At 41.3% G+C, this 12,647-nt stretch overlaps 1 protein-coding gene across 1 annotated transcript in view; it reads right to left on the bottom strand.

Annotated features, from left to right (window-relative positions):
- Positions 1 to 12,647, bottom strand: part of mgat4b (alpha-1,3-mannosyl-glycoprotein 4-beta-N-acetylglucosaminyltransferase B) — an 86,571-nt gene that overhangs the window by 20,505 nt on the left and 53,419 nt on the right. The window contains exons 7-8 of the mRNA XM_018662034.2: positions 6,575 to 6,650; positions 2,804 to 2,918 (exon numbers count right to left, since the gene is read on the bottom strand). Of these exons, the coding sequence (XP_018517550.1) occupies positions 2,804 to 2,918; positions 6,575 to 6,650 (191 nt within the window). The remainder of the gene's footprint in view (positions 1 to 2,803; positions 2,919 to 6,574; positions 6,651 to 12,647) is intronic.

Raw genomic sequence — 12,647 nt, 5'->3', positions numbered from 1 at the left:
GTGAAAATGATGCTGGGTAATTTTGCTGGAGCTGTACGCACAGAAAGGAGGAAGAAGAAGAAGAAGGAGGGGATTACACACACTTTGTTTTCTCTGTGTGAGTGTGTGTTTTGTACTGTTTAGTTCAAAAGCTTAATCTCCACACAGTAACACGTTCTCACAGTTGCTAACGATAAAAAACTCGTATCCTGAAGCAGTCGTTCTTAACTGGTCTCCTCAGGGAAAACCCAGGACGCAAGCGGATTACACATCCAGTCTGGTCTGGGAAAAGCTTGAGGAGGAGCAGGAGGACGAGGCCTGGAGGTGTAGACGTTCAAAGATTCAGCTGTAAATAAAGATGGCTGACAGAAATGAAGCTAAAATATCTCGGATATGAGCGCCGCCATCTTTAAGCTTTGGACGTCATTTGAAGCCAGAGTCTGCGCAGTAGTGATCGGCCACTGGAGCCACGGTCATAACCTCCCGCCCGTACACCTGCCTGACCAATCACGAGCCAATCACAGCTGTCAATCATGATGTCACACTTGCTTTTTATAACATCAATTAACTAATTAAAACTAAACTTATCTATACTAAATTCTTCTGACGTGTACTTCAATGTCCCATCTACTAACATGGAGGGGGCATGGTTTATGACCTATACCACAGCCAGCCACCAGGGGGCGATCGAGACATTTTATTGTCACTTGGCTTCAGTCACATTGTCCATCTTTAAAAACAGTCACTGGTTCAGATCTGGTCTCTCAGCCTCAGTATTTGATAATGTGTTTTCTTCCATCTGTAAATGTCGGGGTGAACATTTTACGTCTGCGAACCAGATTTGGGGTTTTGGTCCGAACTTTGTTTTCAAGCCAGAAAACACACAGAGACACACACATGTGGTCACCATCCTCTGTTCTTCAGCAACCAGAGCTGCATTTAGTCTTTTTTCTCTTCTCTAGACGTTGTTTGGCTTAAATAAACACAGATAATGAAGATCCTGAAGTTATGAATCATGGACGTCTCTTAGAAACACCCAAAAGAGACTAAGTACAACCTTTTTGAACCATAGACCCGACCCTTCAACCTTTTTTTCTGCCACTAAACAAACAAAAGTGGATTTAGACACAACCTAAATGCACCTGCTCCATGAGCTTTAACTGATAAAGTCTTTTTAGTGTTTTATCAGCAAATGTGAAAACTTTTTGTTGAGCAAAACAATGTTTTACTGCTGAGAAAACACTAAAACAGCTTTTTCTTGACAATCACTGTCCTGCAGCAGCGTCCTGAGAGTCAGAAACCAGGCTTCAGTAAAACCTGGACCTGTGACCTTTCTGATTTCTGGCTCAGTCTCTCTGACCGCCCGTTCAGCCTCCATCTGTCAGTGCTGGAAACAGTTCTGAGGAAAAAAAAACCCCTCTGACTTCAGATCAACCCGCGGTTCCAGGCGAGTAACGCTCATGTTCCACATGCCTGCCATCGACTGATTGGATCCAGGGAAGACAGAAGTCATTGATTAGCCCTGACAGGATAATTAGAAAGCAGATCAGACGCAGGTTGATGCTTCAATTAATCTGCTGGGTTTAATTCACCGTCAGATGGAGCTCTGCACAGCTGGAGGATTGGAGATCAGTTTCCAGCTTCACATCCTGTCCTGCAGATCCTCACCTCACTGACTTCAGCAGAAACTTTAATTTGAGCGTAAAAGTTCATTCTTGACCTCAGGAGAACCACACGTAACCAGACTCTGTCAATAAAAGCCTTTCAGCTTCAGCTCTGTCTGAGAAAATGGTCGACAGCGGCGAAAACGTCAGCATCAACGTCAGATTGGCAGCAGCTCAGCTCCCATGTCCATCTTGGGGAAGAGGTAGTAGTCCAGGGATGGTAAAATCAGGTGAACTGGGCAGGTGTTGGACACAATCAAATCCACATTCAGCAGATGACTGCATGAAGGCTGATGGTAGGAGACCCCTGGATAGACCCAGAACTCTCTGAGGGGGGATTATATATCCAATCTGGCCTGGGAACACCCGAGGATCCCCCAGGAGAAGCTGGAAAACGCTGCTGGGGAGAGGGACATCTGGAATACCCTGGTTACCCTGCTGCCACTGTGACCCTGACCCCGGATAATTGGAAGAAAAATGGATATTTAAATACTAAAGCTGCTTAACACACGAACTGCAAACCTCTGTAGACATCACCTGGAGGAGCTTTATGTGAGAACGCAAATTAAACCATTAAACAGACTTTATCCCTGGTATAAAGTCTGTTTGATGTGTGTGTGATTCTCTTGACACTGTCTGGACTTCATATGTGAATACAGACAGAGCAGTTTTTTCCTCTGTTTCCATGTGAGTTTTTTCAAAACCCTGCTAAAGGCCTGATTATTACAAACACACCCTGCAACCTCAGCATCAGGTAAAGACGCAAAACCAGCTGAAGCAAAAACTAAAAGATCGCGGGTAGAGTCATCATCCTCACCAGTTAACACCCAGAGACAAAGACTGACAGACATGGAGGCCAGTGAGCTGTAAACCCAAACTGCAGGATTTAAAATGTCCCTTGAGAAACTTGGAGCCAAAGACTCTGCAGCTGTGACCTGATCGGACCGTTGACTGTGACTAAAGCTCAAAGACACAACAAACATTACACACTGTTCACTACCAGACAGTCTAACAGTGTTCGTCCGTGATGAGACACAGCTGCTGCCTGGAGCTGCTCAGCCTCTCTGCTCATTATGATAACGAGGATTATCATTATTATTATTATTATCGTTGTTGTTGTTGTGATGGTAAATGCTGACAGCGCTGCAGCAGTGACTCACCGATGAAGCCGAGCTGAGAAAACTCCAGGATCATCCACTCCTCCGACGGCTGCTGCAACGCAAAGTTCTTCATGGTGGTGAAGTAGTTTGGACGAGCGACTATGTCGTCCTCTAGCTGTAAGAGAGAGAGAGAGTTTTAACAGAAGTGGATCCACATGTGTCTTCAGTTAATACTTAATACTACAGGTGGAGTTAAATGGTAATTTGTGCAAGATGTATGTGAGTATGTGTGTGTCAGGGTTAGATCCTCTAACACATCACAGCAAAAATCTCCTGTAGGTGTCACACTTCCTAGAAGACACCTAAATTCCCCTAAAGGCCGACTAGAACCCTCTTGATGAGCTGCTACAACCACCTACAGACTCCATAACCTCCTTAATCACCACCAGAAGGTTAGAAATCCTCTGAACGACCTCTGGCACCTGTTCAAGGACCACTAAATCCTACACAACTCCTTGAACCTTCTAAAGGAACTCTACAACCTTCTCACTGACTGCTAAAAAAAACTACATGTAGAACATTCTCAATGACCACTAGAACCTTGTAAAGGCCTCCTAGACCTCTTAAAGAACCGCTAAACCCTCAGAGACTCCCTAAACCCTCTAAAGAACCTCTACAACCTCCTCACTGACTTTTAAAACTGGCAAAACTACATGTAGAACATTCTTAATGACCACTAAAAACTCGTCAGAAACCTCCTACAAGACCTCCTCTTTTTAGAACCTCTTCTTTGGCCACTTCTAAACAAGCCATAGAAAGGAACTCTAGAACCTCAATATCTAAAACATCCTGAATGATCCTGAGAACCTCCTTGTTAACCACTAGAACCTTCTAAAGGACATCTACCACCTCCCCACTGACTACTAAAACCTTCAAAACATGTAGACTGTTCTTAATGACCACTAGAACCTTCAAAAAGATCTCCATAACCTCCTTAAGGACCACTAGCACCTTCTTAATGTCTACTCAAACCACCCATTGAACCTCTTCAATGACTACTTCTAACCAACCCAGTAGAAAGGAAATCTAGAACCTCAATATCAACATCTAAAACATCCTAAAATGATCCTGAGAACCTCCTCAATAACCACTAGAACCTTGTAAAAGACCCCTTTACCAGATTCTGTAAATAATGTACTGACATGGTGAATGAAATGACCATAAAACCTAAAGTGTGTCATAAGAACTTTTCAAAAATAATGTTACAAGGTTCTTTACATACCAGGATTCAAACATTTCAGGCAATAAAGCAGATAAAATCATTCAATTAAAAATAATGCAAAGTGAAATAAAGTGCCCAACAGTAACATATGATAAAACAATAAAAATACCAACAATAATAAAACAGATAAGTTATGTGGACGTAAAACTACATGCCAACATCCATAAAAAGCCTTTTTAAAAAGATGATTCTGTCTCATGTCTTGAGGCAGGGCTGTGCCGTGAATCTTCTCTGTTGCATGTTTTAATTGGTACCTAATTATACTACATTGTTATGTCCCGAAGATGTTTTTTTAAAAAGGAAAAAAATATCAATATCCTCTCCTCTTCTTATTGCTCTGCACACTCATCAATTATTGCAATAACTTTTCTAATTTGGAATGGACTTTAATCTTATAATCGTTTTCAGGGTGACTCTGTGACAGAATATAGCTTCAGTTTTTAAACAAGTAAAGGAGTGATGCATCTCTGCTGTATCTCTCTGGAGGACACTTACAATCCTCCCATTCTTATTCTCTGGTGTGATTACTTGAAGGCTGGAGGCTGCCTCTGCAAAACCTCTACAGATAAAATACAACGCTCCCAATCCTGTGGCAGCCGTCAAACCTGCAGAGGAAACCCTGGTTATCCAGCAGCAGAAGGCAGCCTCCTGACAGACATTTACATCCTCCTCTTTTGTCCCAGGGGAGTCGACATGGAGTAATTGCCCCCCCCCCACCCCGCCACCACCACACACAGGGGTGAAAAAAACCCTGCAAAGTTCAGAGCGAGTTTAGGTGTCAAAACAGCGAGTCTGACTCTGTGTTCCTGTCAAAACGCTCAGTGTGGAAGCAGCTGAAGCACCGCCGCCGCCGCCGCCGCTGCCAGCAGAGACGATGGCGGCAGCAGCGGTGACTGCTCCATCACTGGAAAACAGCCAGAAAAATAACCCAGTTCAGCTCTGGCAGGGAGAGCAGGAGAGCAAGCGGCGTTTCAAGGACAAAGCTGCAGATCACAACAACCTCTCAACATAAAGAGCCACACATCACACCAAGGTGGAGAGGAAGAAAAACAACATTCATCTCCAGAAATCATTTCAAGTCCTGACTGTGAAAATCACTGAGAACCTGCTGGGAAACAGTTTGTGTCAGAGAGCTGAGAAAACGCTGCTCATTTACACAGAGAAGCTGCTTGGTTTCTAATATCACCGCAAGTCTTTAATAATCAACAACCTCTTCCCCGGTCTCCTTTGTGTTTGTCCTTGTTTTATCCTGTTTCCAATTGAGGAACTTTCAAAGACCCTTTTTAAAAGCTTTACCTGTGGTTATTTTAGTAGAAAAGAAAATTCTAAGCATCAGAAATAGATTTTAAAAAAGAAAACATTTTCTGAATAATCTGGTGACCTCCAAAGATTGCAGTTCAGGTGAAACCTTGCTGACTATAATTCAAATATTTCTACATCTTATTCAAGGTCTTTTCACTCTTAAAATATGATTTCTAAGGAAGGAAGGTGAGGATTATCTGTCAGTATTAAAGACATTTCTCTTGATTTTAAAGCAAATCTTTCTGTAACAATTTTCTGATCAAATATTATGTTCCTGATCAGACCTGGTTGTTCTGGTTCCTGGAAAAATGGTCGTATGCCTCCACCAAACAGTGCAGTTGCAGTTAATAAGAATGTAAAGTCTTGAGTTATGTCCAAAAATGGGTTTTCTGCGGTGACAGCAACCTTTGACCACCAAATAGAAATCAGTTCATCTTTGAGTCCAAGTGACTGTCCCAACAGTTTTCTTCAGTCTTTCTTCATCTTGAGATCTCACATTCAAGAAGCCAAAACCATGTTTTGTGAGGTCACAGTGACCTTGACCTTTGACCTCTGACAACCAAAATCTAAACTGTTCATTCTTGAGTCTAAGGGAACGTCTGTACCAAATTTGTAGGGATTCCCTCAAGGTATTACTGAGATATCACAAGAACAGGACAGACGAACGGACGACCTGAAAGCAAAACCGTCCATCCTCGACTGTCACCGTCAGAGACATAAAAACTAAATAAAAGCTTTAATCAGTGGAAGCAGGAGTTCACCTCATCACCTGGTCTGGTTCAGACTCAGAGATTTGTTTTTCCTCTCAGATGTGAATAGGAGAGGACAGAGTCTGCCGTCTGTTTCGTCCTCTTTTCATCTTTAAAGGGGAACAAAGAGTCCGTGATGAAGCCACAGAGACGCCTCCATTAACGTCCCTGTCAGTCCACCCACAGTGCAACAGTTTCATCAGCCACAGAATTACATCACACACGCTTTTTATTTTAATGGCCGTCCTGCTTTATTAGATTCAGCGCGGTGACATCAGCTGTGTCCCAGATGTAACACTCTATGGAGGCGATCTGAGTCCACGTCCTTTAGTTATTTTATTCTGTAAATTCAGATCAACACTCAGAACTGCTTCTACTCTTAACTCTGTTTTTCTTCAACACTTCCTGCAGATGTTTCACATTAAAAGCCCATCAGGAAAAGTCAAGGATCGTGTTCTTTCTACCTCTGGGAGGCTTTTAATTTGAACTTTTTCCTACCTGGACGTAGTAAGTTCCCTTAGACTGAGCGTACATCATCAGGAAACAGTAGTCCAGGTTCTGCTTCGTCCTCCACCTGAGGAAGAGGAGGAGGAAAAAGAGGAAACAGACAGAGAGACAAAATGTTATCATCAAGAAAAATTGCTTCCTGTCATGCACACACACACACAAACACACACTCAGACTGAGCTATAATAACAGGCTGCTCGGCGGATAATCTGAAAAATGCCGTCAGCCACAAAAGAGTCAATGAGCCATGAGATCACACACATTAACACACACTCTACACACACTGGTGTGGGGATTGTATATGTGTTGGATCCTCCCAGTAAAACCAGCACAGCAGATAAAACTCTGATTAGACACAAACACTGACACAAAACAAGCGTTGTCTGCAACGGCGTATTCATCCTCCACATCCCTAACCTCCATCTTCTTTATCTTTATCTTCATCATCTATGTTGCACTCAACAGCACAAACAGTCTTCTTCAGAAACTGTTTTCTATCTCCTGAGTCTGAGCAGGTTTTCAGGCTTTTCACAATCGAAAGACGACAAACAAAAAATAAAATCAAAACACAAAACAAAACAACACAAACTGTAACTAACAGAAATCATCATGAAACTTCCCCTGCTGATCCCTTACATTATATTATTTTTTGCATTACAAGTTTCCTGAAATGTTATGCAAAGGAAGCATTATCTAATTAAAAATACACTGATTTGTGTATATTTCCTGAACAAAAAGTCTCAACATTGGATAAAGCCAGGTTCAAAATTCTCATTTCACTGTGTTGACATGTTAGAATCAAAGGTTTTTACAGAGGGGACTTGGGATATCTATTTTTTTATCACTCCATAAATCAGAAAATTCTGTCAACAGCCATAAAAAATCTAATTTTGCCATGTTTCTAGGAATAAAATGTTCTATAAATCAGGCTATGAATGATGTATGAACAAACCTCTCTGTAAAAATAAAACCTTCAGAGTGTAGACAGGAACAAAACTGGAAAGTTTAGTGAATGTAAGAGCAGCTGAGGTGGAGATTTTGGGCTCAGAGTAAGATTAAACTTATTTTCAGAAAACAAAATGGCCTTTAAAAATATGTGTTGTAAAATTCCATCCATTTTTATTGGAAACAAAATAGCCCAACATCAAAAATGTGACCAGTACGTGAAAAAACAAAGGTTTAGCTTGTGGTATTTCACCTGAAAAAACGAGTTAAGCAATTTAAAAAGTTATCAAAATTGTTTCAAATTAATTTTCTGTCATTAATCTAATGGAATCAATCAACTAAGAATTTTCAGCCCAGGAGTGTTAATTGGTTTCTGTGTGTGTCTGGGGAAATAATAAAACACGAGACTGTATTTGTGAGTGACAGTAGGGACCAAACAACCCAACAAGATTCTTGCCCTGAGGTCCCTCGGGAGGTTAATCCAACCAGACAGAACCATGTTGAGACCGGTTTGTTTATGCAGCAGGTTGACGGCCGATAACAGGAAACTTTTCTAATTTGCATCATTGCAGTGCATCTCTGAAGTCTTTGCATACAGAGAACAGGAACAGCAGCAGCTGAAACACCTTCATAGACACTAAATGTACTGAAATATACAAGAGAAACAGGTTTTTCTTACATGAAGATTTGAAGGATTAAAGTTTTAACACCACAGGTTTCCATCGATACCTTCAGCCTGCGTAATGGAAAAACCCCGGCGGTTCATAAATTTCGGGCGGTCCCAGAAACAGCACAAAGCAATCAGTGCTGAATTGAATCAGTGTGTGTACAGATGAGGTTTGGTAAACAGCAGAGCGGCTCGACAACAGAGCAAACACACACAAGGTTCAATATTTACAGCAGCAGCAGCAGAGTGAGGCTGCAGGAAACTCAACACTCAGGTGTTTCTGCTCACATCAACACAGCAGAACTCAGACCTGTGACCAAAGTTTGACTTGTTTTTCAGTGTAAAATAATCACAAATTTAAGATTTTATCTTTGAATAAAAGCAGGTGATAGAGGTACAGCCTAGAGACGGACTCGATTTAATGGATTAACCCTTGAATTATGACCTGAGTCAGGATCACACGCAATTTTCAAGACTTTATTCATTCGTCCACTCTGATGGACGGCTTGTGTTTACGCGTTCAGCCTGAATAAATAGGTATTCAAATATTAATGAATGACAGAACTGTGTAAAATGTGAAACGTATGAACATGTGCTAGGTTTTAATGCTGTTTAATACATTATTTTATCATTTTAAAAATGTCCAAGCCCGTGGACAAACCATCGATGTGGCTCCAGAGTCCGATTGCGTCACTAAACGTTTAAACGTTTAGTGATCTCTGATTACGATCACTCAGGATTTTTTTACAACCACATTTCTGCCTTGACGATGATGGTTCATTATTATCCTTCCAGGTTTTAATAAAGCGTTGGACAGTCCCTAACCCAGTTTTAGTCGTTTCTCCTTAGCTGTTTTCAAGAGTATGTTTTCCACTATGGTTGTTTAAGAAACAAGAATCTAGTCACTGCAAGGCTCTCATCTGTTTGCTTAGTTAAATCCAGGTGCTGACTTTCCAGCAACAAGAAAACATCCTTTTGACGTAAAAGTTTAACTGACTAATGTGAGTTCATCAAATCTATATACTAGGAGAGTTGTAGGTAACATTTGTCGTACCCTCTTTTTCTAGCAGCCACCCATCATCCTTGGACTCTAATTGAATTTCCTCTACTATCCTATAGGCCTCTGTATCCTGTGCTGCAGTAGTCATGTTTATTTGCCATGAGCCTCCTACAGCTTTCCAAATAAACTTGATTTTTGCAAGAATCATTTCAAACACTTGTTTCTGAGTCTGACTGAAAGTAAACACAGCTTGGGACAAGCTGGTGTCCACTGTTTTGCATGAGTCTTTGTTATCTCTACAATGGAAGTGGCAAATGCAAAATTATCACGACCCACAAAGCCACAAGAGTCACGTGTATGGGAAGCACACCAGGTTGAAACACACCAGAATAGAGTGGTGCAGGGATGACATATTTTTGTAGTCCAACTCTGAACCTGGTACAATGAGTCTGATCCTCATCAGGCTCTGGACAATGTTACAGGACTAATAACTAGCAAAACTGTTACCGTACATAAACTGAAACAGAAAATAAGAAAAGAAAAACCTTGAGCCGGAGGATGAAGGAGCAAACTTAAGCAAAGCAAAATTGATTGGTTTGAACTTTAGAGGATGTTACAGACTGGAAACTTCAGCAAGTGCAGTTCAACTCAGCCTTTAGAGACTCAGCCACTCGCACTAATGAAATGACTGACAACAAGACATTTAAAGGCCTGAAGGTCATTTTTTAAAAGGCTGTAGTGAACTGAGGTCTTGAACGACTGAGGCATCACACTGTGGTCACGTTCCTGCTGTTTTTTTAATGCATCCAGCTTCCGGAGAACAGTTCCTTTTTTCTTTGAAAACACTGGTTCCTGTTGTATTTCAGTTTCGGGTGAAGAATCAGCTGATTTCATCGCTGCGTTAAATCGTCTTGTCGATCGCCGTGGGAGAGAGAGGGAGCATGAGACAAGGCTGATTCTGTGTTAACTTTACGGTTTCCCTATAAAAACCTCTTTTCTCCAGGATTGTTTTTAGATCTCAGCGGGCTTATAAAAAAGCCATTGACTCTCTGCAGTAAAAAACACTTTAAACTGTGGATAAACTGCTGTGTGTGGAGATGAGTGGAGGCTGGTGGAGGCTGGTGGAGGAGGGGGTGGTGGGGGTTTATTTATGGCATAATAAAGTGAAATGGAAGGGGTGGAGGGGGTTTTCTTGTCTGCAGGGCTGAGGGAGTCAGACCTCATGTGTTCATCACATGCTTCATAAACCTCCACAAAGGCCATTTTCTGATACTGCTTTGACTGTTTGAAGGGTCAAAGGTCATTCAGGGGGAGGTTCATTTCTTAACAGTAGCTGTTTTCACTCATAATGTCTGTAAACACCACAAAGACCAAGCAGCTTCTTTTTAAATTTAGGCTGGGTTGGTGATATTCAATGTTTTTCTTCAGCTGTTGTAAGAAGTTACGGAAACTTCAAACTATATATTTGTGAGGTGTTTTTAAAAGTTGATGTCTTTGGTAGGAACCAATGGGCTTTGAGCCACAGACAGAGAAGGGAAGGTGTTGAGAGACGGACTAACACATTGTTGGTTTGGGACTATTAAAATGTTCTAGATCTCAAATGTATAAAATAATTTTCAGGTTTTATTCTCCGACATAAAATCGGTCAGTAACTTAATTTAAAACTTAATGAAATAAATCCCATTGGCTTTTTGCGGAGGGAACCAGGGTGATGCTAACTTTAGGGTTGGACTACAGAAACACGTCATGATACAGAATAAAGACATCATGTTGACGTCTCTTTCCGTCCACCTGAGCCTCAGCAGTGACTTCCTGTTGAAAAGTTCGTATTTTATGAGTCGCTGTGGGAGATGAACTGAACGACCGGCGGTTAGTATGTGAGGCCACGACTCTGAGACTCATTTTACTGTCGGAGGGAACGTCAAACAGTCGGCAGGATAATGGAGTCCAGAGAGAAAACTTTAATGAGAGTCTCCTCAGAGAGCAGAGGATTCAGATTCACACATAAACAGCGTTAAAAAAGGGACAAATCACCTCTGACAGCTGTCGGCCTGTTGTTCACCAAGTCTTTGATGATACTGAAATGTTTCAGGAGAAGACAAGGTTTGAATATTTAAACCCACTTACTACAAATCATGAACATTCGACATTTCTGCAGGTGGAGAATCAGCTCTTTCAAGGCAGCCACTGTTTTCAGTTCACTTCTATGAATTGAATCGATATCAGCCACAAAATTCCAGTATTGCTGGTTTTGGTTAGGTTGTAATAAGCAAATACAGATGTTGTGTTTGCTGTTCAGCGGCTTAAACTGCAGTTTCTCTCGAGCACTTGGTTCCAGTTGTAGTCGGAAGTCAGAATTTCTGGGTTCCTAGACAGAAGTTTCAGGTGGAGGTCGGATTTCCAACCCCACCAACCCCAGCAGTTCAGTCTTATTTGTTTCACATTAAGTCCATCACACACATTACTGTTTCGTTTTATCCGTGGACATGTTGCTACACTGTTTGTATGAGTAAAATACGGAGAAATTGGAGTGTTGTTATCAACTGGTGTTGCTAAAAATGGCTAGTTCAGGATCAGTTTCACGGTCATGGTTTAACGTTAAGTTTTTTTACGAACATCTTTTTAGGAACAATCTGAAGTGTTTGCTGTAGAATCTAATATTAACAGCTGAGGTGTTTGTCAGGTGGAGCAGATTTATTTTGAAGTTGTCTATACTAAGAGCAACAGGAGAAGCAAAGACATTCCTGCGAGCGTCCATGTTTTTCTGACTTCTCAACTAGAACACGGTCAACTGGAAGGTGACGTCACTCCCAGCTCCATTAAATACACCTTTAAAGACAGACAAACCCATGTAGCATGAACCAGGTCAATGCCCGAGAAATTATGTCCATTCTGGATGATTCAGCACCTCATGATTTACAGTATGTCCAGAGGATGAGGAGGTTGGACATGTACCAGTCAGATATTGACATTTTGTCTCTGTTTGCTTATTGTCTGTGTTTATTTTTTCGGTTAGATGTTTGTTTTCTTGGATTGATTTTTGCAACAGTTCAGTTTTTGCAAACTCTGTTCTAAATCTTCAGGTCTATTCCCAAAGACGATAATATAACATTCCAGAAAAAATAAAAATCACTTCATTCATAGCCTGGATCATGTTCACCAGCAACATTTTTCTTCAAATCCAAGAAGTGTGACGCTTTTCCTTAAAGTCTAAGACAGACTGAAGTCATGAGGAAGCTTGATGAAAATAAGATTTGACTTATATGGGACCTGAAAGTGAAAATATTGCAGCTTCAGTCCCTGTTGTTCTGGTAAACTCCACATCGGCGTTTAGAGACCTTGAAGACTTTCAACTAACTTGAATGTTTCTGCAGCAAACTGCACCTCTGCAAGGAGAGAAATCAAACTAAATCCTGATTCTGAAGGAAGATCTTACACTGAGCCACAGGTGT

This window comes from Lates calcarifer, linkage group LG8, assembly GCF_001640805.2.
Source record: "Lates calcarifer isolate ASB-BC8 linkage group LG8, TLL_Latcal_v3, whole genome shotgun sequence".
Taxonomy (NCBI): Eukaryota; Metazoa; Chordata; class Actinopteri; family Centropomidae; genus Lates; species Lates calcarifer.
The sequence above is the reverse complement of the archived record's forward strand: the minus strand, read 5'-3'. Positions and strand labels throughout refer to the sequence as shown.